Source organism: Triturus cristatus, chromosome 1_2, assembly GCF_964204655.1.
Source record: "Triturus cristatus chromosome 1_2, aTriCri1.1, whole genome shotgun sequence".
NCBI lineage: Eukaryota > Metazoa > Chordata > Amphibia > Caudata > Salamandridae > Triturus > Triturus cristatus.
In genome coordinates, this window is record NC_140580.1 from 403,317,245 (window position 1) to 403,339,765 (window position 22,521).

Here is a 22,521-nt window from a genome sequence, read left to right on the forward strand (position 1 = left end):
CGGAAATGGAAGGAAGACGCAAGAGACACCGACCAAGAATGGAGAGGATTCGGCACTGAGAGCTTCGCGTATGGGCGCTAAACCCAGTAATACACCACTGATACCTAGCGCACGCCCACTCCAGACAGAGGGTATAAACTACCAGAGAACATGGGAACGTGGAGCAATCAGCATATGGCTGCCGCAAATGTGCAACGCAATTGCGTCCTCCCTCGAACAGTCCAGTGAGGCTGGCAGACAGCTTGAGGAAGGAAAACATGAACAACGGGAGGGAGCTGGGTACAAACTAAAGCGGAGGAAGGCGAACAGAACAACGGGAGGGGTTGGGTGCAAACTAAAGCGGAGGAAGGAGAACAGGAACAACTGGAAAGGGGTGGGTACAAAGTAAAGCGGAGAGGAAGGAAGCATCGCGAGCAGGCAGGAGTTGTGATAACGAGTCGCAAGCCGTATGCGTGCACATCTACTGTCCTCCGAGTTGTGCTAACGTCGCCGTACGTGTGCTCAGCTCATGTACTTTCTACGCGTGCACATTTCCTGTCCCCCTTCGGCAACCAAGTCGACGACAATAGAACTCGCCAAGGCGAGCAGCGCATGCGCTGCGTCGCTAGGCAAGACCTAAAAAGCTATGTACGATATCTTAATGTAGTAATGTTCAGGCGTGTCATACAGGAATGTACACTTTTACAATGTATTTGAGAGATTTATTTTGAATGTGTTTGCATTCTATGCAAGTCCTTGTAATATCAATGATTACAAGAGCACCGTCTTAAAATGTACTTATCGAATTATACATATTTTTCAGCCTTTTCTGCTTCTTATAGAAGCACCTCATGTAAATCAAGAATTCCTTTGGCGAACACCAGTTGGAACAAAAAAAGTTGTGAAAAGGCAGACTGTGTGTCCCGACGGGGAGTATTATGCAGATGTCTTCTGCTGTAAACTGTGCGCAACAGGTATGTATTTAGGCTACTAATTTAACTATTCTTTAATAGAAAGGGCTTATAATTTAAAAGTTAATATCATTACATTCACTTAGTTTAGCATATTAGTGAACCTTATGTATACAACTGAAGAATTGTAAAGGTTATGGTCGACGAGACTAGATAGGTCATAGGGAACATGATTAGACAGGGAGGCAGGCATGGGGTGGTTGGATGGAGTATAAACTGACAGGAAAGTGGGGCGACAAACAAAAAGCAGTGGGTGGAGGAAACTGTATGAGGATTCTCTCTTAAAATTTGATATGTGCTCTTTCCTTCTCCATTGCTAAATATAGATAAAAAAGCAACGACTGGTGCAGGTCCTGTTTTACAAATCTTAAAGATATATTTTCACAAGCCTGTGGCTCAGGTAACTTGGAACCTACATGCGGTTTTTGATGTTTTCCATCGGAATTCTGGCACATTTAAATTTAATGATCATGATAATAAATTCCTAGCAAAAGATGAGGTTCACAAAACCACCTTATGTAATCTGCATGACTGACCGTTTACAGCAATAGCACCTAGTCTAGGACCTTTGAACAGTCATACAATAAATAAATAACGCACACCGAAACGACAGCTCTTCTGCAAACATGTCGAACATTTGCATTGCCCACAGTGGCTCCATCATATAAATCTAATCTATAGACTCTGTCCGATCATATTCAGTGCCTTCCGCTCCATCTTGATCACATTTTGTCCATCCTTTCTCAGCTCGCAGCCAGTTATGGAGTCGTTCTCAGGCCGAATTTCCAGTACCTAGCTTTAGGTGCCAACCACTGGAACTATGGCACAATCTTTGCCCATTTCTCAACATAAAATATAATTTTGTATAGCTTTTTCTTGTTCATAGGCCCCATCAGGTTTAAGATTTTAATGTTGTTTGTTTTTCTGACATGCATAAAAGCTTTTTAACACCGGACACCCAGCTGCATAAATCTACTTGACATTGTTTTTCTAAATTAGAAATATGTTTTATTAAACCAAAACGTATAAGTAAAATATTTCAACAATGCACCTAGCCTCGACACTTGACAGAATAAAGCAGTAACCTTCGTTGGGCTAATAGTAAGTAACATTTGTGTTAAAAACCATACGACTATAAAAATGTCTCCAATCAACCTGGAGCGATCCAGTAGTCCTAGTCCATCCGGAAGGGGGCGAGGGTGGGGGGAGATGGAGGCATTTGAGAGGGAAGCATTGCAGGAGTGAAGGATAGTCACAATTTCGATACATAGCAGGAGACTATAGCAACTTAATGTCTGCGTGCGGGGAGCATATCCTCATGTTGTATGGGAGCTCCGTAATCAGGAAGTACTTGCGGTGAGGCGAATGGGCCAGGAAGCCTCGAAACCTCAAGAATAAAAATAATCCCTCTTGCAACTTTGCTACTCCATATTCCTTCCAGATACGTATGGACAGCATCTGCCTTAGCAGATATTAGGGCGTTCTCTGCATGGTCCACCTTCAAGCATGTAGGATACTAAACAGATTACTAGGAAGCCGCATTTTCCAATTCTTAGCATATTAATTGAAAGTCTTATCCTTTCTGCTGATTCTCTTAGCAGTACTCTAGAGAAAAATGTGACTGTTCCTACCTATTGGAATATTTTCTACTAATAGTTTCATTCAGCACTTAAGTATTTTCCTAGGTTTTCGTCAGTTCTACTGGAAGAGTCCTTTCACTCTACCGACTTAATACAAGATATCACATAGGGAGTTTCTCCACCCTGTGTGCTCCAGCAGCACCCAGAGATCCTTTTCTAAGCCCCTCAGATTCCAAGAATCATTGCACCACCTTCTTTAGTTCCTCATCTCTTGAACTGGTTAGAACCCCAAGATAGCCAGGTTCCAAGCTCTTTGCAGATCCTCAAGCGTTACGATGTTTGATTCAATCTGCTCAATAGGCACGATGGTGAAGGTTTTGAACTCTCAAAGATGTCCTGATCTCTTCTTGGACAGAGAGTTCCAATACCACTTCGTCCACTTGTTGGACCACATCTTGAATGTTCTTCTTATTAGCTGAGCCTGCATATCTTCCAGTGACTTCTCCACCAGTAACACTGTGAACCTGATTCACAAAGGGCCTCCGCACTTGTGGGGGGTCTCCACACTCGGGCGGAATCATCATACTGAAAATTCTCATTGCGGAGAATCTGCCCTGAGTGTGGAGACTCCGCCATGAATGCGGGACCTCCACTACGAGTGCAGAGGCCCTTTGTGAATAGAGTGCTATGTTATCAGTGTTGTGGATGATGGTCAGCAGTTCTTGGGTTTGACACCACAAAAAGGGACTCTTCATGTGAAAGCAGCAGTCCGACAGGTCCCGCAGAACATCTGCTCTCACCTCTCCAGGTAGGGGACTCATTGTTCAACAAATCACTTTTCTCACCTTTTATGTTGCCCTTATGAACCTCACCAATGGCTGTCTTCGTAGAGCACCTAGTGGCAAATACTAGGCTTTCAATGCACACAGCAAGGCACATCAATGGATATGGGTGCAAAGCATCCACAGGCACATTGGGCAAAATTTGCTAACGGATTTTGCTATTGGAAACCCTGCAATGTGCAAATATCTGACTATTCAACCACAGAGTTCCTTTTTGCGATGTACAAAACCCATACTGATTCGCATTTTGCAAGGTCTTTGAAAGACGTGCTGCTTCCAAATTGTGATTCAGTTTGGTATGTGTCAACGGTTTGTGGTTGCAATTCTGGATGGAAAGCATTGGCCTGTTATCGACTACTCCAAAGAAAACAGTGATAACTGGTTCGCAAAAAGAGAGGGGTCTCCTTGGCAGCCTCATGAAAAGTGTGGCAGCCTTAGGCAGAGTAAGCAGAGAACCCCTGCTCTCCCTGTTGTTTTCTCAAATGGGAAACTTTCTTTTAAAGCATCACTGGTTTCTTTAAGGAACACTGGGGTATATTATCAAGAAACAGGGATAATGGGCTTGATAATATGCCGCAGAGAATTCCCATAGAAGCCCATGTTCTGGTGTCAACATGGGCTTCTATTGAAATTCTCTGCGGCATATTATCAAGCCCATTATCGCCGCTTTAGCGGCAGTTTCCTGCCGCTAAAGCGGCGATAATTTTAACACCGTGCTTGATAATATGCCCCTACATTGGTCAATTTGAAAAATCTGAGCACATTAACCAAAAGTCACGTGCAATTTTCAACAGCTTTTTGGAAATTGTCATTAAGTGCCGCTAGCCTTTGGTCCCTAGGACCATTGTTCCTTCATCCAGTGTCCAAACCCAGGACAGGTCAGTGTGCACAACTTGGGAAGAGCTGTGTCAATTCCCTACATGAGGCTGGTTCCAGTTCCAACACGCCTCTCTCTACTAGCTTTCATGTGTCACTCTCACCCTGAGCTCAGAGCTTCAGAGTATCCAGTCCAATTGGAGTGTCGTAACACTGTCCTTGTCTCCACACCTCTACACTGTAAAATAAAATAGATTTGGCGCCTTTCTCCCAAACTTGCGACTTTAACTTTCTATGGCTTGGGGGTTTTCAATACCATTTTGATATCTTCCACTGCGAGGTGAGGGTGCGTGAGCGAGGTTCCTCCATAGCCAGGTTATCTGTGGCTGCCCGCTTATGAAAACTGAGCTGCTAAGACACTGCTGCTTCCCATACATTGATATATAAAGCAGCCATGGAACCTTCACCAACAGCAGCAGGAAAAGCGCCCATGCTGTAGGTCGTAGGGATAGTGGCCGTCCCTCCTCCATAGCTGTGTTTCCTAACACTACTGTTTTTGTCAATGAATCCCCTAACCTAGTAAGCCATTATTGCTTTTGTAGGCAGTTTCTTTAATCCAAACTCAGGATATTTTTTCATGAAAACGTACCAGTACAAAGTTGTGATGGCAAAGAACAATGTAGGATACATTTGTGTCACTGCTCCCTTGTGCCCCATAATGTCTGCAGTGCATTGCTAGGATTCTGTTGGTGCAGACCTCTCCCAAATAAAAGACTATATGCAAATCATGGGTAATCAGCTCCTTGGACGTGTAGGATTCCCATGGCCCAACTGGGACTGAATATTTGTGAATGTATTTTATTCACGTTCAGTTACTTGAAATCGTTGCAGGATAAAACGTACAGGCCATGGTGTTCAAGCAAATAGGCACTGGCAAATTTATCAGAAAGAAAATATTGGTAAAATCAGAAAACGCAAACAATGTTTTTATTAGAAAGTAGCGAAAAGGATAAAAACAGCATTTCATACAGTATCAACATACGTTCATACGAGCCTGTGTTGTTGGATGAGACGACATTGTGTACACTGTGCTTAATGACAATGTGGGGCTCCTAAACCGCTTGAGTTTCAACAAGTGCTAGTGCTTACCTGTGCAGTTTACCAAGATAAGAGTAAGGGATTAGTGATACAATATAAACTGGGTGGAGGGAGGGGGTAGTGGGGGGAAGGGGAGTGTGGGGCAAAGCGGCTGCATGCTTTAAGATGGCTTTTCAGACAACCTGGAATAAAATGTGCTCATATTTGATAGTTCATGAGAAGTTGTCATAATGAGAAGGAATTCATCGAAGAAAGGACTTTACAAGTTGGTTAATGTATGTGCAGTTGGCGTGCAAATAATGCTTAAAGACCTCGGGTGGTATTCTGACTTTTAGGGCTTGCTCTTCAAGACATTGAGTGCAAAACGTATGACGTTGGTAAATTTCTCAAACCTTGCTAGGGTCACAGGGGGAGGTTGGGTAAAAGCACACGTCTGTAGTCACTTTGCAGGTGGGTCCCATGAGCCAGTAGTAAAGGAACCAACAGGCGTAGATGATCTTGGTCTAGTTTGGGACAACAACACAGCAGATGGAGCCAGGCTTAGTTGTGATAGTTGCACAACCTGCATGATCTTCCCTCACCTTCTTTTTCCCAGGAGGAATTGAAGTCCATAATTGGTAGGGCGAGAAGATACATGTATAACATTTTGCTTTCCCAGCTAAATAGGAGTGGCCGAGAGCTTCTGTAGCCGTGGAACTATGTACACTGCACAAGTCCTGCTTTAGAAAGATGTTTCTTACCAGTGCATCCATTATCTTTTTTCAGGCTGAGAATGGAATGGTGGAGATTTCAAGCTACAATTTGCAGGTTTTTAATTTCTTGTGCAAAGTAATCGTGTCGCGGATTGCTGGCCACTTCAAATTCTGCTTAGAACCGAGCCTTGAGGGGGTTCTCTGATGCCTGCAAAATCCTGATCTAGTATTTCAGAAGTGCACCTTGGCACTCCAGATCTTGGCTCACAAGGCCTAACTGTAGTCTAAGCCTTGTCCTCTGCACGTACCAAGGTATGTGCTGGATTTTCTTATATGCAGCACTTAGGATGGAGTCCAGCAGTGGGGGCAACACACCAGGGAAGGCTTGGTTGTCGTAGCTTAGTGGAGGAATCAGTTTGGCACTTTTAAGACGGGTTCAGTTGAGGGGCTCATTAGACTGCTATATAGGTGGCTCATTCCGTGGACTACGCCTGCTCCCTTTAACGTTAGATGCTTTAAATGTGTTGGCTTGGCCTCTTCTCCTAGATAATTATATTTTGTTTCTCTGGTGATTTGCATCTCCCCAAGCCACGAGGGAGCTTGTTTTTTGGGCTGGTACTTACCAAAAATTATGAGTTTTGCTTTCCCTTGGTTCACTTGGAGTTCATTGTCACCATTATACATATGGAGTGCTATCTGTAAGCCTGAATTAGTGTGGTCCATGACCACTATGTCATCTACGTACTGCAGGATGGGGAGTCTTGATGTTCCTAACCTAGGTGTAATTAGATTAGCGCCTTCTAGAGGATTTCTCAGAACAGCTGTATAAAGGTTGGAGAGCAAAAGGCAAAACCAAAGGGGATGATGGACAGAGTGTTGAACAATGTAAGCACTCACCCCCAGACAACTGATCTGGGTTTAATCCATCATCATCCTTTAGCTCACTCCGCCACCCCAGTTCAGACATGGCCATATGCAAATCAGTCTGACCCTGTGCCTCTTGGGAACAGTCCAGCGCGAACTGCCAAGCCATGTCTTCCTGGGACCGGTTTCTGGCTAATCAGCCGTCATCAGCCAGGCTAGCTTGAATCCAATGGCAAAGTGAGCAAGGGACCCACGTCTTGGCATACCCTGCCAACTTAGGGCGAACAAAGCAAAACCAAAGGGGATGATGGACGGAGTGTTGAAAAATGCAAGCACTCACCCCCAGTCAACTGATCCGGGTTTAATCCATCATCATTCCTTAGCTTACTCCACCCTCCAGTTTAGACATGACCATATGCAAATCAGTCTGACCCTGTGCCTCATGGGAACAGTCCAGCCTGAACTGCCAAGCCATGTCTTCTCTGGACCGGAAACAAGCATCCTGGGACCGGTTTCTGGCTAATCAGCCGTCATCAGCCAGGCTAGCTTGAATCCAGTGGCAAAGTGAGCAAGGGACCCACGTCTGGGCATACCCTGCCAACTTAGGGCAAACAAAGCAAAACCAAAGGGGATGAAGGACGGAGTGTTGAACATTACAAGCACTCACTCCCATTCAACTGATCTGGGTTCAATCCATCATCATTCTTTAGCTCACTCCGCCACCACAGTTCAGACATGACCATATGCAAATCAGTGTGACCCTGTGCCTCATGGGAACAGTCGAGCCCGAACTGCCAAGCCATGAATTCCCTGGACCGGAAACAAGCCTTTTGGGACAGGTTGGTCAGCAGAAGGGTCAGCACACACCCGTATGAGGCCGCTGTTAGTTAGAACTTTGGTGGTAAATGTGTATGGGCCAGTTTTTTTACCAAGCCAGGTCCCCCGATATAGAGCTATTATTGCCTTTAAAAGCAAGGGTGGGTCCCCATGCCAGCAGTTTCTTCGTCAGTGTCCCACTGTCCACCCTGGTGAAAGCGGTGCTGTAATAGTTGAAACAGCAGAACAGCTGGGCTGTTTTTTCCTCGTCGCCTGACAAGTCAGATAGGTAAGCACTGTAATGTTATCAGCAGTAGTCGTGGCAGCTCTGAACCCTGATTGAAAGAAGGGGATAATGTTGTTCTCTTCCACTCAGGTCTTTAGTTCCTCTAAAAGAATTTGTGCGTAAGCCTTCGCTTCCAGGGCTAATAGTGTGATGAGCCGATAGTTAGCAAAGTTTGAGTGGTCTGCTTTTTGCGTATTGGAAAGAGGATGGAACCCCTCCATGAGTTAGAGGTCATGGCTGTGGAAAATAAGAAATTGTAAAGCGGGACCAGTAGCCGTGCCAAAAAGGGTCGCATTGTCTTAAATATTGCTGCAAGGAGGCCATTGGGGCAGTGTGCTCCATCATTCCTCATTTTCCCTATTACTGTTAAAATGACAGCTTTTGTAATTAAGTTATTTGGCTTGTTTGTGGATCAGGGATGGTTTTGGCCAGGTTGAAGTTTTGGTCGCTTGCTTGCTCATCAGTGTACAGGTTTTTTGCATAAGTTATCCCTTTTCCTCGGTCTAAGAGAAGTTGTTTAGTTTATTTTAGTGCTCCCAAAAGCGGGATTGATTTCTCGCTTGAAGCGGTGTGAAGATCTTAATCCATTCTTCCTCAGCTATTTTTAGTTTAAGCTGCCATACATTCTGTCTATGGAGCACTCTATATGTCCTGATCGCTTGTGCTGAAATTTGTGTTTTTGTTTGTTTATGGGCCTCCAGGGCTTTTCGAACATTACTGTTGCTGACAGCTAGTTCCTTTTCTTTTTTTTTTTTTTTGCTGAACGGTTGGTCAGTAGGTTTACGTTATTATAGGGGCTGCGTCGGGTCCATTGCCAAGGGTATTTTGCCGATCCCCAATAATCCTGCCCCAGTTTTGGAATAAGGATTGAGCTTTCAGTGCAGCAACTTCTGCCTTTTTTTAACAATTCATTCATCCACCCTTTTGAAGGGAATTGCCTTTGCACTTGATACTGGGCAGGTCTTCATGAAGTTCTTCACCTGTTTGTTTTGCCCAGAAGGAGTAACTGGGCAGATTGCTTGGACCCAAGCTCCAGGGACAATCACAGGGGTCTGTGGTCACTTTCCACCTGGTCATAAACTTCAAAGGAACTGAGCCTTGGGATCAGTATGTCGCTTACGGAGATTTAATCGATGGTCTATACGTCTCTGTTTCAGGGTAACTTATGAATAAAGAAAAGACAGACTTCTCTTGGCAATGTAATTCTCAGCTGTTTACTATCGCGACAGGGAGAGTGTCGAGTCCACACAAGTTAACAGCTGGTCTCAATCCGCTGCTTCCCAGTCATTGTTTTTTATATAGTCAGACAATACTTTATTACAAAACATCAAACAGTGAATCACTACATAGATATAAATCAGTTATGGAAAAAACATCATGCCACCTGCGACCATCTGACCCTAAACTTTTACCTAGTTCACTACAGATCCTTTATTGCAGTTCTAACAATGCTTAACAAACTAAGTATTCTTATAGTTTTGAATGCGTGCTTATTTGTGGTGATGGCATATTTAGTTGTGTGTGTGCATTATCATTGTGCTCCTAAGACCTCTTATCGGATTCAGTGTGTACTTGGCTAAATCAATCTCTTGCCCCTAATATGCAATCAACTTAATTTGCATTCTTCTTTAACTAGGACAACCAAATACGTGCCTGTGTGCTAAGGCCATACATTCCCTCAAACTTGTCAAACAGGAGTTTTCCTTTAACTACAACTTTGTAGGTCATGCATTGTACTTTCAAGTCAACACTTCACCTCTCTCTCATCAGTACGAGTTTTTGGCCTGCTCGGTTCTTTCACCACTTATAGCTATGTGATGCTTTCTACTGTTGTCTGCGGTTGCTCCATGATTACACATTTCCCATAACATCCCAAAATGATGGGAGAAAGGTGAGGGGGCGGCTTGCTTGCTTCCTGAGGTTTTGGGCAGAAACTAACTTATGGGTTCTGATGAGGCTCCTGAGTAAAGCACCTCTTGTCATTGTGTAGTTGGAGGCGGTCAAATGGCCTAAGCCCTGGGTGTTAAAGTTGCCCAATAAGATGGTTTTATGAGTTTGGTAGTGGGTTGAGAGGTTTTCAATCTCCTCACACAGTTCTTCTAGAGCCTGCCTTTTTTGATTCTGCCCTGCATTGAGGTAGCAATTTAGAAGCAGCAGTGAGAGTGGTTTTTAGTTGCGCCTTAAGCCCCTGATGAGCAGGGCTTGAAGTGAGGGAAGATTGTTTTTGATTGCTTCTACATCTAGTTTGGGGTCGTGCTTCATGTAAACTGAGAGAACGCTTAATGGACAACCAAAGATATTATATTTAATGGCTGGTGTAAAAAAATCACAAAATCCTAGAAGCAACGTCGGTCCTGTGGCCCAAGTCTCATGGAAGCAAAGAATGTCCTTGTGTTCAAATAATGTATTACTGATTCTCCTTCCTTAGTATTTGTTAGACCAGCCACATTCCATGAGAATATTGTTAAATAGGGATTAAGACTGTTTGCGTCTGACTTATTTTCATTTTGCGTCTTAGGATCGATGTGTTTGAGTTGTTAATGAGCGAGCCAATCATCCACAATAATTTATTACTGCCTAGAAGTGCACTACCCTTTGCTCATTGACACAAGATACAATAAGAGATTTATCTTTGCCACATCCTGGCTGATGGTCATGGATTGGTTGGATGCTGTTTGTACCTCTTAGTATAGTGTTGGTGTTGGCCCATGCTTTGGGTTCAGAGTCAGAAGAACAAGAGGGTATTTCACAGGTTGATTTTTCTTAACATTTATATCCTCCCCCCACACTCAGCGGATAGAGTCGCTTCCTCTAGCATTATGTCCCATTAGGTTTGTTGGCACATTCCTTCAATGGTTGACTTGCTGTGGGCGTTTTTCAGTGAGTCTTTGGAACTTAACCCAGGCAAGATCTTCAGTGTGCAAACAGGCGTGGGGTGGGACATGTTTGAGTAGACCTAGGATGTTTCCCCTATTAAGTAAGTCTTGGTGGGCACTTATGTGATAGCGTGTGATTAACACCGACTCAAAGTTGTCAGCTGAAGGATTTGGATGGTTTGTTTTTAGTGGACTTGTATGGGGTCCAGGAGGGCCATTAGATGTTATGGGTCAGAGGTAGGTGGTGTGGCAGGGCTCACTGAGGTGCTTGTAGAGATTAGTCTCTGCCCGTTTGGGGGTGGAGGTCTATTACTGCGCCTAGCCTTTCAGGGTATCTGTGTGTGACCTTCTTTTACTCCGTCTTGAGTGCTTGCATCCATTCTTCCCTTGAAGGGAAAGGGAGTGTTGTCAGTCTCGTGCTTTATATAGCCTTAATGGAGCAGCATCTGGAGTGTTCACTGACCCCTCCCTGAGGCCGAATATTGGATACAGCATGACGGCTTCACTCTTGGCTGGAGGCTTGGACCCTTTACATACATTTACTTTTGCGCTGTGGAGCTTTTCTTAAGCTGTGTCCTTCATATTTTTTCTCTCCTCTACGAGAGAGAGGCTGGGTGTTCTGATTTGGAGCGGATTCTACCTCCTTGTTTTCACCTTCAGCTGTCGGAACAATGTTTCTCAGTATTAGAAGGTGGTTTCTGTGGGAGCAGCTTCTGGTTGTGTTCCCTCCTTTCCTCTTGGGGGCCATTCATTGCCTTCGTTGGTGAAATATTGTTAGTCTGAGAGTTTTCTTTCTTCGCCATGTGTTTGCTGCTAGGTTCTTATTACTTTTGGTTGCTCTGCCAAGCTACTTATTGCTTTTTAGGGCATAAATTGGAAGCTGCATGCCATTAGATACTTCCAACTATGCTTTAACTGGAGGCAATCAAGATTCCTGTCTGAACATGGCATTCCTGCTGCTGTACATTTGGTGGGGGTATCACTGGAGAGAGTTTTCAGTAAATTAGGATTTCTCTCCTAGGCGTAGAGGACTGAGGGGAGGTAGGCCAGTGAGCGAACATTGCCACTTTCCTTCTATGTCACAACCTCTATCAAATCATGACATTAATGGCAACAGACTATTGCCAGAATTTTGATCGAAACCAGCTGACCTGCGTCTGCTTAGAACAGCTTGCGAATTGGGTCCCACTTAAACATTTACTGTGGTTACCGCTCCACAGCCTTTCTTCTGTTGACACACTGTGATCCTCCACCTTATCTACTCTACACCACTGGCGATAAGCTGGCCTTACGCTACAGTTCAACTTTATCTGTCTACCCATACACCGGTTCTTGGTAATCCAGATTTCCGCCCTGGGATGTTAGATGGGCATTTCCACAAGTGGGAAAGTGAAGGGGGTGGTCGACTTCACTCTTCAGGACCGGTATGCTGACAGGGTACCCAAGACTAGAGTTCAGTGTGCGACTGACTTGTCATTACAGCATGCTGATCTGTACAGAGATCCTCAGTTGGTTAATTGGGCTCGTCAGCCCTCCACCCTTTTGGGTGGTACACAAGTGACCCACTTGTTGGAAGATATTCTGAGCAGTGGTGACAAAAAAAATACAAATTTCCCGATTCCACAGAGTGCTGGAGCGCTCTTTAGATGTGACCAAGACAGGCTATATTATTTAATGGGCAACTGACCTGGGCATTGAGATCAAAGAAGGGGACTGGGGCGCCTTTTGGCAGACGGCAGCTAATTCCTCCATGTGCATTAAAAGCCTGGCGAGTGCTTACAAATTACTCCTGTGCTTGTATCATATCCAGAGCCGACTAATGGTTGTTGGCGAGGGTGCGGGGCCCATGGGACATATTTCCACATGTGAAAATGTCCAGTAATCACTGAATTTTGGACCTGTGTATTTAGTCAAATCTTCAAAATCTTGCCGGACACACTTATTATTTATTAATTTAATTTCTAAAGCTTCAAACACCAAGAGGATTTATGGCTTTGAAAACTGGGGAAGACCACTGGGCAACTCAGCGGAGAAAGATCAGCAAAAACGTTGGTGTTAAAGCCCATCTACAAGCAAATCAGTTATACATTTTTCCAAGTTTCAACTGAAGATTGTTCAAAAAATGTGTGGCCTGATGGCAAAAAAGCAACCTGAAGCCCTTTCACCTGTAGCACACATAACACGCTGGTTTTATGACTGAATAAAATGAGCAGAAGTAATAGACTGCTGAACCATAGACAGATTCAGTTTTTCTATTCCAAAATAGATCCTGGGAACTATTCATAGAGGTTTAACTTCCACCATGTGCCCCAGTGTGAGCCAGTGCATGTCTCTTTGGGCCACAGAGACATGATCAAATTACTGAGGCACTCTGACAGCAAAGTCTGCACATGCAAAAGGTTGCTAAAAAGACTGATGGCAGTTGGCAAGCATAGATATACGCTATTGCAATAGGCTTTTCTAGATAGCACCTGTGCTGCAATTACCAGAGTAATTGCCATTAGGCAGAACACTGAGAATCTTCCCCTACATCTGCAACACACAAAAGTAGAAGTGGACCGCCACATTAATCTGCAACTTAGATTTAAGTGTGTCACTTTGTAGCACTACAGAAGCACACATACTAGATCTCACCGCTGCGCAACAGCGTAGAAAATTAGGTATTTGATTGGGGTGGGGGGGCAAGGTGGGTTGAAGAACCTTCTCAGGCAACAACCAAAATACATGAAAGGGTGAACCACAAAAGTCACTAAATTAACCTATGCCCCGCTAGTCGCTTGGCACAAAATGCATCAAACTTAGCTTAAGTTATCTGGTTGAAGCCCTAGCCAAATTCCAAGCAAGAGCTTTAAGTGACTCTGGATTGTTAGCTGAGAATTTTAATATTTGGGTATAGTCAGCCATAGAGGAGGTGGCTCCTGTCAGAACGAATCTCATTGGCAGGAGGAAAACATCTGCCCTGTGGTTTTCAGAAGCACTTAAAGACTTCCAAAGGCAATGTCGTAGGCAGGAACAGAGATGGAAAATGGCACTTAATTTTGAAGGAAAGAACAAACATAAAGAATTAATCAGAAAATAAAAAAGCGCCATTTATGAGGCGAATCTTATTTTTCCCTGAAGATAAGGTCTGCTATTAACATTACTAATGAACTATTCAAGATGGTTAGCAATCTCATCCCCCTCCCCCGACACAACAAGCATTGGAGAATTCCCAAGATTTTTGTGATGAGATGACCGAGTACTTTAGGGAAAAGAGCATAAAGTTCATTGCTGAATTTCAAGAGCCTCCTGCTCTTTTTGTGGAAAGCGATACCCATGGACAGCCTACTGACAGTTGCTTAGTCAGATTTTCTCCCTTGCCGGTGGCTAAAGTCAAAACCCTTGTAGGGCAAATAACTTTGGGATCATCAAGTGACCCCTGTCCACCCAGTGTACTACAGTTGGCCTGTGAGCTAATTGCTAAAGTCTTGGAGAAAGTTTATTCTCAGGTCCTGGAGTCAGGAGTGTTTCCTCAGTGCTGGAAGGAGGATATTGTCATAACCCTCAAGATAAAGCCTAATGGAGATTCGGGTGATTTAAAAAACTCTCCGCCCCATATCCCTGCTGCCGGCCTCATCTAAAATCCTGGAGATGCACATTAACCAGGAGTTGGCTCAGTTTTTCAGCGACCATGAACTCCTCGACCCTTCCAAAATGGGTTTAGGAGGAGCCACAGCAGTGAATCTTCGCTACTGGCATTGGCTTATTTGATTCGCCAGCAAGTCAACCAGGGAGGTGCGGTTATTTTGGTTATGCTTGATCTGTCCGAAGTCTTAGACTCCATATCGCCTTCTTTGTTGGTGCAAAGACTGTGGCAGGCTGATCTGAGGGATGCTGTCTTAAGCCTGCTGGAGTCATTTCTAGTAAGGAGAACTATTACTGTCAGCTGCGGGGATTTTAAGGCCAAGCCTTTTCAGCTTTCCTGTGGAGTCCCACAGGGTTTCTTCACTTTGTCCTTCCCTATTTAACCTGTATGTCACCCCCCTGTTGAAACTGGTGCGTTCCTTCAGTTTCCAGGTGACATATGCTTATGACACCTAAATCATCATTTCCATCTCTGATGATCGGGAAAGGGTGGCAGATAGGTTAATGTCCTGTATGGCCAAAGTCAGTACTTAGATGAGGGAGAACTGGCTTAAAATGAACGGGGAGAAGACTGAGATTGTGGTTTGTGGGGTGGAAAATTCAATCTGCACTGACCGTTGGTGACCGGAAACCAGGGGCACACTTCCTGTTCCGGTGGATGTAGCAGAAAATCTGGGGGTGATCTTTGATAACTCTTTGACATTTAACACCCAGGTCAAAATAATTGTGAGTTTTTGTTTTTGGATCATTAAGACCTTGAAGAAGAGTCTCCCCTTTCTTCCAGAGGAGCTATGGGTGTCATCGGTCATTGCGCTTATTACATCTCGCCTTGACTACTGTAATGCCCTCTATTTAAATGCCAATCAGTATTCACTAAATAAGCTTCAGGTCACCCAAAATGCTGCTGCTCAGTACTGGGGCTGTCTAAACGCATCTCAGTTAGGGAGGGCTTGAGGACTCTCCTTTGGTTGACGGTGAGAAAGTGAGTGACTTTTATGCCCCTGTGTCTGGTGCATAAGGATCTTCATCAACTGGGCTCATGTTTTCTTAGGGCCGCATTTAATTGGTATGCTCCTAGCAGACTCTGAGAATGGCAGGACAGAGGAAGGTGATAGTTCCTAAGTTCTGGAAACCAATGTGGGGGAACGAGCCTTCATCGTGGGCACTGCCAGGTTGTGGAACTCTCTCGCAGAAAAGATTAGGATTCTGGAATCTTATGCAACTTTCCACAGGCAGGTGAAAACCTGGTTAATTCTATAATTTTTGTTTGCCTGGGTGACTCCCTGGCTTGTTTGTCTGCAGTTATATCGCTAGGGTTGTCCCCTTCTTTCTGGTGGCTTATTTGGTGACAATGCTTCAATGCCGTTTGGTTTTATGCGGTCTATACATTTTTTAAATTCAAATAAAAAAAATTTAAAAATTCAAATTTGAGACACGTGGATAAGTATTTATGCAGCACACAAGCAGTAATAAAGTGAAAATACAAGGATTTTTTTTAAAAAATTGAGTACATTTTAGTAAATAAAATGAATCAAATCCAATAAATAGTACTAGAGTTATGAATTTTAAAAGTTTAAAGTGAAAAATAGCACCTACATGATCAAAGTGCCAACCACGGATATCTAGTCGTGTCAGACCTGGCCAAAGTCAAAAGTTATGGCCGAATGCAATGGAGCGTATGTCGGCTACACAAGGTGGATTAGGGGAGGTCTCATCTTACCTTTTGAAGAAAAGTTCCTGAGAAGGTAAAGGTCAGTGGGGCAAGGTAGCTGGCAGTGTCCGAGGAGGAGGCATTGTCTTTTCGGGGCACAACTGGACGAAGTTGCTTGAAGATTTCTACCTTCGGACTTTGTCACGTTTTTTGGAAGTTGAAAATTTCCAGTGGGACAAAGCTGCAGGCTGTAGCTTAGGATGGTTCCAAAAGGCTGAATACCCCTTCAGAGAGGTCCAACTGAACAGGATTTGCTGTTGCGGAGAAGAACGTAAAAGGAGCTACCGCAAATTCAGGCTGAACAGCAATGCTCCTCTGGCTGATCGGCGAGCAGGTAGGTCCTAGTCTTCTGTCGGCTCTCAGGGCACTTAGTGGTGTAAAACTTTTCTACGTCTCAAGTTTCAGGTTTTGGCAGGAGAATCTTTAGCACCACTTTGCAAGGTCCAGGACTGGTTAGGCACCACTTGGAGAGGGGTCAGAATCTACGTTTCCTCGAATTATTTTCCTCTGTGTGCGGCAACACTGTGCTTGTGGGCACACTTTTCCTGACTGTGCAGAATCGATAGTAGTAATGGGTCAATATGTGAGTGATGGTGGTGAGCGAAGTTGGCAGTGAGGGGGTTGTATAACAGAGGTAAAAGGCCAAGTCAAGATGACTATAAAACAACTGTCAGGGATATAAGAATGCTGTCCACTTCTTCTAACATTGATCCAGTTGTAAAATATATATCCTTATTTCAAGCAAAATTACTTGTCTGCACTGTGTCCAGGTCAATTATTTCCAGATTTGCCGAAGTTCTGTAAGTAAACTAGGTTACATAAAGTGTATTATCGTTTTCAGTAGTAGATTCAGTACATCACACTACTGGTTAGCTAATTACGCAGTTATTGAATGTTTAACAAATTTATCAACCGCCATATATTAGTTAATTGAATGCAAAATTCTTGTGGAGAGTGCTTTTACTCACGCTCTCCTCGTTGGATACTTTTCTGGTCACACCCCATGCCGGCTTTGATAAACGAGCCCAGACCGTGTCCACGCAGCTGGCGTGCCAAAGGCAAGCCCGTCTGTGCCTGCCCGTGGGTGGCCTGCACCTGCACCCTTGGTCAACTTTTAAGAGACTCAAGAGAGTCGCTGCTAGTCTACAAGCCTAATGGTAAGAGGACTTCTTGCAGCCTTTTTAATTTCAATTTGAGTGATACCAATTTCATCTGTGCTAACTGTCAGTACACCTGCTCACTAGAGCCAATTTGAGCTAAATCATCGTCAATATTTATAAAAAAGCAGTTTGCCCAGCCTTCATGGCAGTCCTTCTTCAAAACTAAATTGTGTCCTGCTGAACACCAGATCTGTAATTAAGCATAACCTTAAGATATTTGACTACTTAGATTCTCACAGCTCCAACATTAGTTTTCTAACTTAGACATAGGCAGATGAATTTTCAGATCCTGACTTTGTGGCTGCTCTCCTGGTAGGGTATGTATGCCATAGACTAGATAGAGTTGGAAAGCGGGCAGGGGTGGTTGGCACTGATTTATAAAGGCGACATCAAAATCAAATTTGAACCCCTATCGATCTTGAAAGTGGAAGCTCTCACCTTCAACTGCCAAATTTATGACCACTCCAGGCTCCATGGGATATTGCTTTGCCGACCGATACTATTCTCTACGTTAACTACACTATTCTCTGAGATTTTACTTTCCATCTAGAAGATAAAAATAACAAAGAAGCAAGGCTATTAATTGATTATATGGCCAATGTCAGTCTTCACTTATCAATAAGAACCCCAACTCATTCTGAAGGCCATTCTTTGGATGCCATCCTTTCTAATATTTCCAACCTGGCAATTGACAGTATCCTTCTGGTTACATGGTCACATCATTTGATGATCAAATTCACCATTCCAGCTTAAACACCTAAACGGGACTGAACTTCTAGGGGTGCAGTTAGAACAGTCGAATAAAATGGATAAAAGTGAGTGAGCATCTATTTTGAATTCTTCACCCCCTATAATGACTGGGAAGGTGAATAAATTAGTAGCAAATTTTTCATCTTGGATTGTGGATGGGGCTAATAAATTGTCTCCCCCAAAATGATTTAACAACCATGGAGCCCGCCCCACCGCAGGATGCTACTCCCCTAAACTCAAGGAGTTTAGTAGAGCCTGCAGAAGACAAGAGAAAATATGGAAGAGTAACTATGCCCCAGATGAGAAAGTGAAATATAGGAAGCTTTTATTGGTCTATAAATCCAAAATAAAGTCCGGAAAAACAGTCCTTTTTTTGGACAAGATTAAATCTGCAAGCAAATCCGCAAAGGATTTAATTAAAACAGTACAATTGCTCTCCCATCTAGCAAAACAATCACGGCAGCTCCTACGCAGGAGTTTTGTGACAATTTAACCAACATTTTCAAAAATAAAGTTAAAACTGTTTATAATGCATTTAAGTTAGGTAAATGATCTACCCCCAAGCATTTAGTGTCATGGGTGATAACGGAAAGATCCCTCATTTAAGCACTTTTTCGTCCATCACAACGGAAAAAGTGGTCCAGCTGACGTTAAAGATTAAGTCCAGGACCCCTGTCGACCCCAGTCCCATGGACATTTTTCATGAGACGGTATATACTGTTTCTCCCCCTCTTACAACAGTGTTAAATAAGATCATGGAAGCAAGCATTTTCTCCCTGAATGGAAGAGAGCATCAATTCTTCGGTTATCAAAAAAATCCATCCTAGATTCAACGGAAGAGAAGAACTATCACCCCATTTTCAGACTCCCATTGGCATCAAAAATTTTGTTTGGAGATGCACTTGAATGTAGCTCTCTCCAATTCCGTGGAGTGGAACACGATCCTAGGGGGAGCTCAGTTTGGCTTCAGAAAATCACACAGCACGGAATCCACTCTGCTGATGGCAACTGAAGTGATCTGAAGAATTCTGGACAATGGGGAAAGGCTGTGGTGGTACTTTTCGACCTATCCGCAGTCTTTGATATCGTAAGCCATCAGGTCCTGATCTACTGGTCAAGGGAGGTTGGGATCAAACATTCTACTCTTAACCTCCTGACATCCTTTCTCAGTGACAGAACTCAGTAAGTTTCTCTTGGTGATTTCACTTCCGGCACCTTTTCCATGCCGTAGGAGGAGTCCTCTTTAAGCCCTACACTGTTTAATAGCTACGTAGCTCCCCTTGCTGCATTGCTTAGATCATATGGATTTAGTACGATATCTTATGCAGATGACACACAAATTGTTATCTCTATCCATCCCAATGTTGGGTAGTTTGCCAGTAGATTCAACAGTTGTATGATGGCCATAGCCAACTGGATGGATAGTCATTGCTTAAAATTGAATTCTGACAAGCCTGAGGTGTTTCCTATCAGATCGGACTTGCCTTTTTGAAACTCTTCCTTGTGGCCCTCCAGGTTTGGCCCTCGCCGGTTCCCAAAGTTAACAAGCATTTGCAATGCAATAGGTCTCGCATTACTGATAGATTGGGGTATTGGCGTTGCAAATAATAATGCAACACCAATAGCTCATACTTTTTTTGTTTTGTTATTTTGTTATTTTATTTTTACCGACCAGCAAGCAGTTACATAGTATACAAATATTGCAATCGACAATGTTCAGGAGCACATAGCATTTGGTGTTACAGTCTTTATCCTATACATATCAGTAGTCACTTTTGTAGTATCCGCATCGCCAGATGAAAAACCATATTACTTGTGTCTACACTTCTCGCCCCCCAACCCACCACTCCATGTTTGCTCAGCATCCGTCATGTGTGTGATACCCCAGTCATGTTATCTTAAGTACTGATTGCGTTATGAATCAGATTGTGATTCGGCCTCCTGCGCTGCCTGTAAATAACAAACAAGTGGCTCCCAGAAGCCTCTGGGTTGCGAAGCTTGTGGAATGTCCTCTGCATACGTCTCCAGTGTAGTTTTACAATAGGTCATGTCCGTGATCCAGTCTTTAAGTCTGGGGGGTCTCTTGCTCCCCCCCCACATCGCTATGTGCCTTTTCGCAAGCAATAATGCTACCGCTAAGAATTTCCTGCACCTAGCATGTTTGAGTTTCCTGACGCCCAATATGCACACCAAAGGGGTGTTGGGGATCCGCTCTGATAGCATTTCGGATAGTGTGGCTGTGACTTCGTCCCAGTATATCTGCAATTGTGGGCATGACCATGAAGTGTGTAAGAAGTCAGCGTTCGGTGCATTGCACCTCTGGCAGGTGTCCGTCTCTCTTAGGCCCAGCCTGTGTAACTTGGCCGGCGTATAGTATAGTTGATGAAGGGGTTTGAAGTGGATGATGCGCAAGTTGCAGTTCGACGTGAGGAGTGAGAGTTGTGTGCAGCTGTATTGCCAATCTTGTTCATCTATTGTCTCACCCAGCGCTGCCTCCCACCTGCCCAGTGCTGTATTAGGTTTCTCAGCCTGTTCCTCTTGGGCTGCATTGTATAATCGTGTTACCAGGTTTTTACGGTTTGGGGCCGTTAACAATATTTGTAGTGTGTACAGTTGTGGGGGTTCATCTGGGAATGTGGCGTATAAGGACCGGACCCCTGTACGTAATCGAATATATATGTGAATTTCTTCAGTGGGAGTTGGTGAGCACAAAGTGAGGGGTCTGTCCACTCAATGAAGGTATTATGTGGGTATAGTTGTCCCATAGAGGTCAGTCCCATCTCCAACAATAGTGCGTGTATTTTTTATTTTCTTGTGGTACGGTAAGCTTAGGGTGTCTCGCCGTTGGCAGTGCCCGCGCATACACCGGCAGCTTACGTGCCCTGTGTGCCAACGCGTGCCATGCTCTTGAGGTGCATTGGGCTGTTTGAATCTTGTCCCTTGGTAAATAACCTATCGGGTCAGCTATGAGCGCGGTTAGTGGCAGGGGAGCAACACTGTCTGTTTCCACCGTGATGTGTGGTATGTATGTATGTGGTTTTGTCCAGTAGTGTGCACGCCGTGCTTGTGCGCAAAGATAATATAAGTGGAAATCTGGCGCCTCAAAACCTCCTAGATGGTAAGGTTGGGTTAAGATCTTCCAACTTGTCCTAGCCTGTTTACCTGCCCATGTTAGTGTCTGCAAAATAGAGCGTAATCTGACAAAAAATGCCGCATTCAGCCATACTGGTATATTCCAGAATAGATATAGGAACCTAGGTGATATAATCATTTTCTGTAATGCTATTCTGCCCGCCATGGAGATAGGCATTTTTATCCATTTATCTACCTGTTCCTCTAGTCTCACCAGCGCCTTACCATAGTTCTCCCTAATGACCAGTTCTGGGTCACGGTGAATCCAGATCCCCAAATATTTAACTGGATCTGTCCGCCATTTTAAAGGGTATTCTAGGTGGGGCTCCACTGTTTCCTCAGTTAAAGGTGTAACAACTGATTTGTCCCAGTGTTTTCGCAGGCCGGCATATTGTTCATAGCTAACATATTCCCTAATAATCTGGTTCAGATTCCTGTCTGGGTGCGTGGTGTAGAGGGCCATGTCGTCCGCGTACAGTGCTATTCCGATGGGGCGAAGGCCGAACTGTAGGGCTGAGTCAGAGTGTTTCTGGCAAATCTTACAGGCCAGTGGTTCTAGGGTTAGTGTAAAGGGCATAGGTGATAGTGGGCAGCCCTGTCTGGTACCGCGTGTTACCTCTATGGGGTTGGATGTGTATCCGTTTATTCTAACCCGTGCCTTAGGTGCAGCATATAGTAGTGCTATCCATTTCAAGAATGGCTCTGGGAATCCCATTTTGTGAAGAGTAACGAACATAAAATCCCACTCCACTGAGTCAAATGCCTTGGCAGCATCCAAAAGAGCCACAGCCGCCGGTGTGTCCGGGTCTAATTGGTGGTATAGTGCAAAAATGGTACAAATGTTGTGAGTGGTGGACCGTGTCGGCATGAAGCCTGCCTGGTCTGGCAGCACCAGGTTGCATAGGAGCGGTTGTATTCTGTTCGCTATTATTTTTGCTAAGATCTTACCATCTGTGTTTATCAGGGATAGGGGTCTGTATGAGTCGCACTCAGTGGGATCCTTACCCAGTTTCTGGAGTGCTATCAGGAGTGCCTCACTTAGTGAAGACGGGAGTGTGCTTTCTTCGTAAGCTTCTTCAAGCATTTCTGCCAGATGTGGGATCAGCAGATCCCGGTATTCTCCACCATCCCCATTCTAGTGAAGGCATTCCCAAAATTAACAATGAACATTACCCCACAAAATGAAAAAAGAAAAAAATAATTAACAATTTGTGTGGTGCACATGTAGGGGTCAGAGCTGCCCACCCGTTGCTTATGGCATAAACCACATGGGTAAACGCCCAAATATGCATAGTACGAGTTCGAACACTTCACAATAGCACTG

General features: G+C 44.2%; 1 protein-coding gene across 2 annotated transcripts in view; it reads left to right on the top strand.

Moving 5' to 3' along the window:
- FAS (Fas cell surface death receptor) overlaps positions 1-22,521 on the top strand; it is a 223,176-nt gene that overhangs the window by 22,792 nt on the left and 177,863 nt on the right. Inside the window, exon 2 of one of the 2 annotated variants that reach the window (XM_085605713.1) lies at positions 803-953. In XM_085605713.1, coding sequence (XP_085461839.1) covers positions 803-953 — 151 coding nt within the window. The remainder of the gene's footprint in view (positions 1-802; positions 954-22,521) is intronic. The other variant, XM_085605721.1, reaches the window with a different exon arrangement.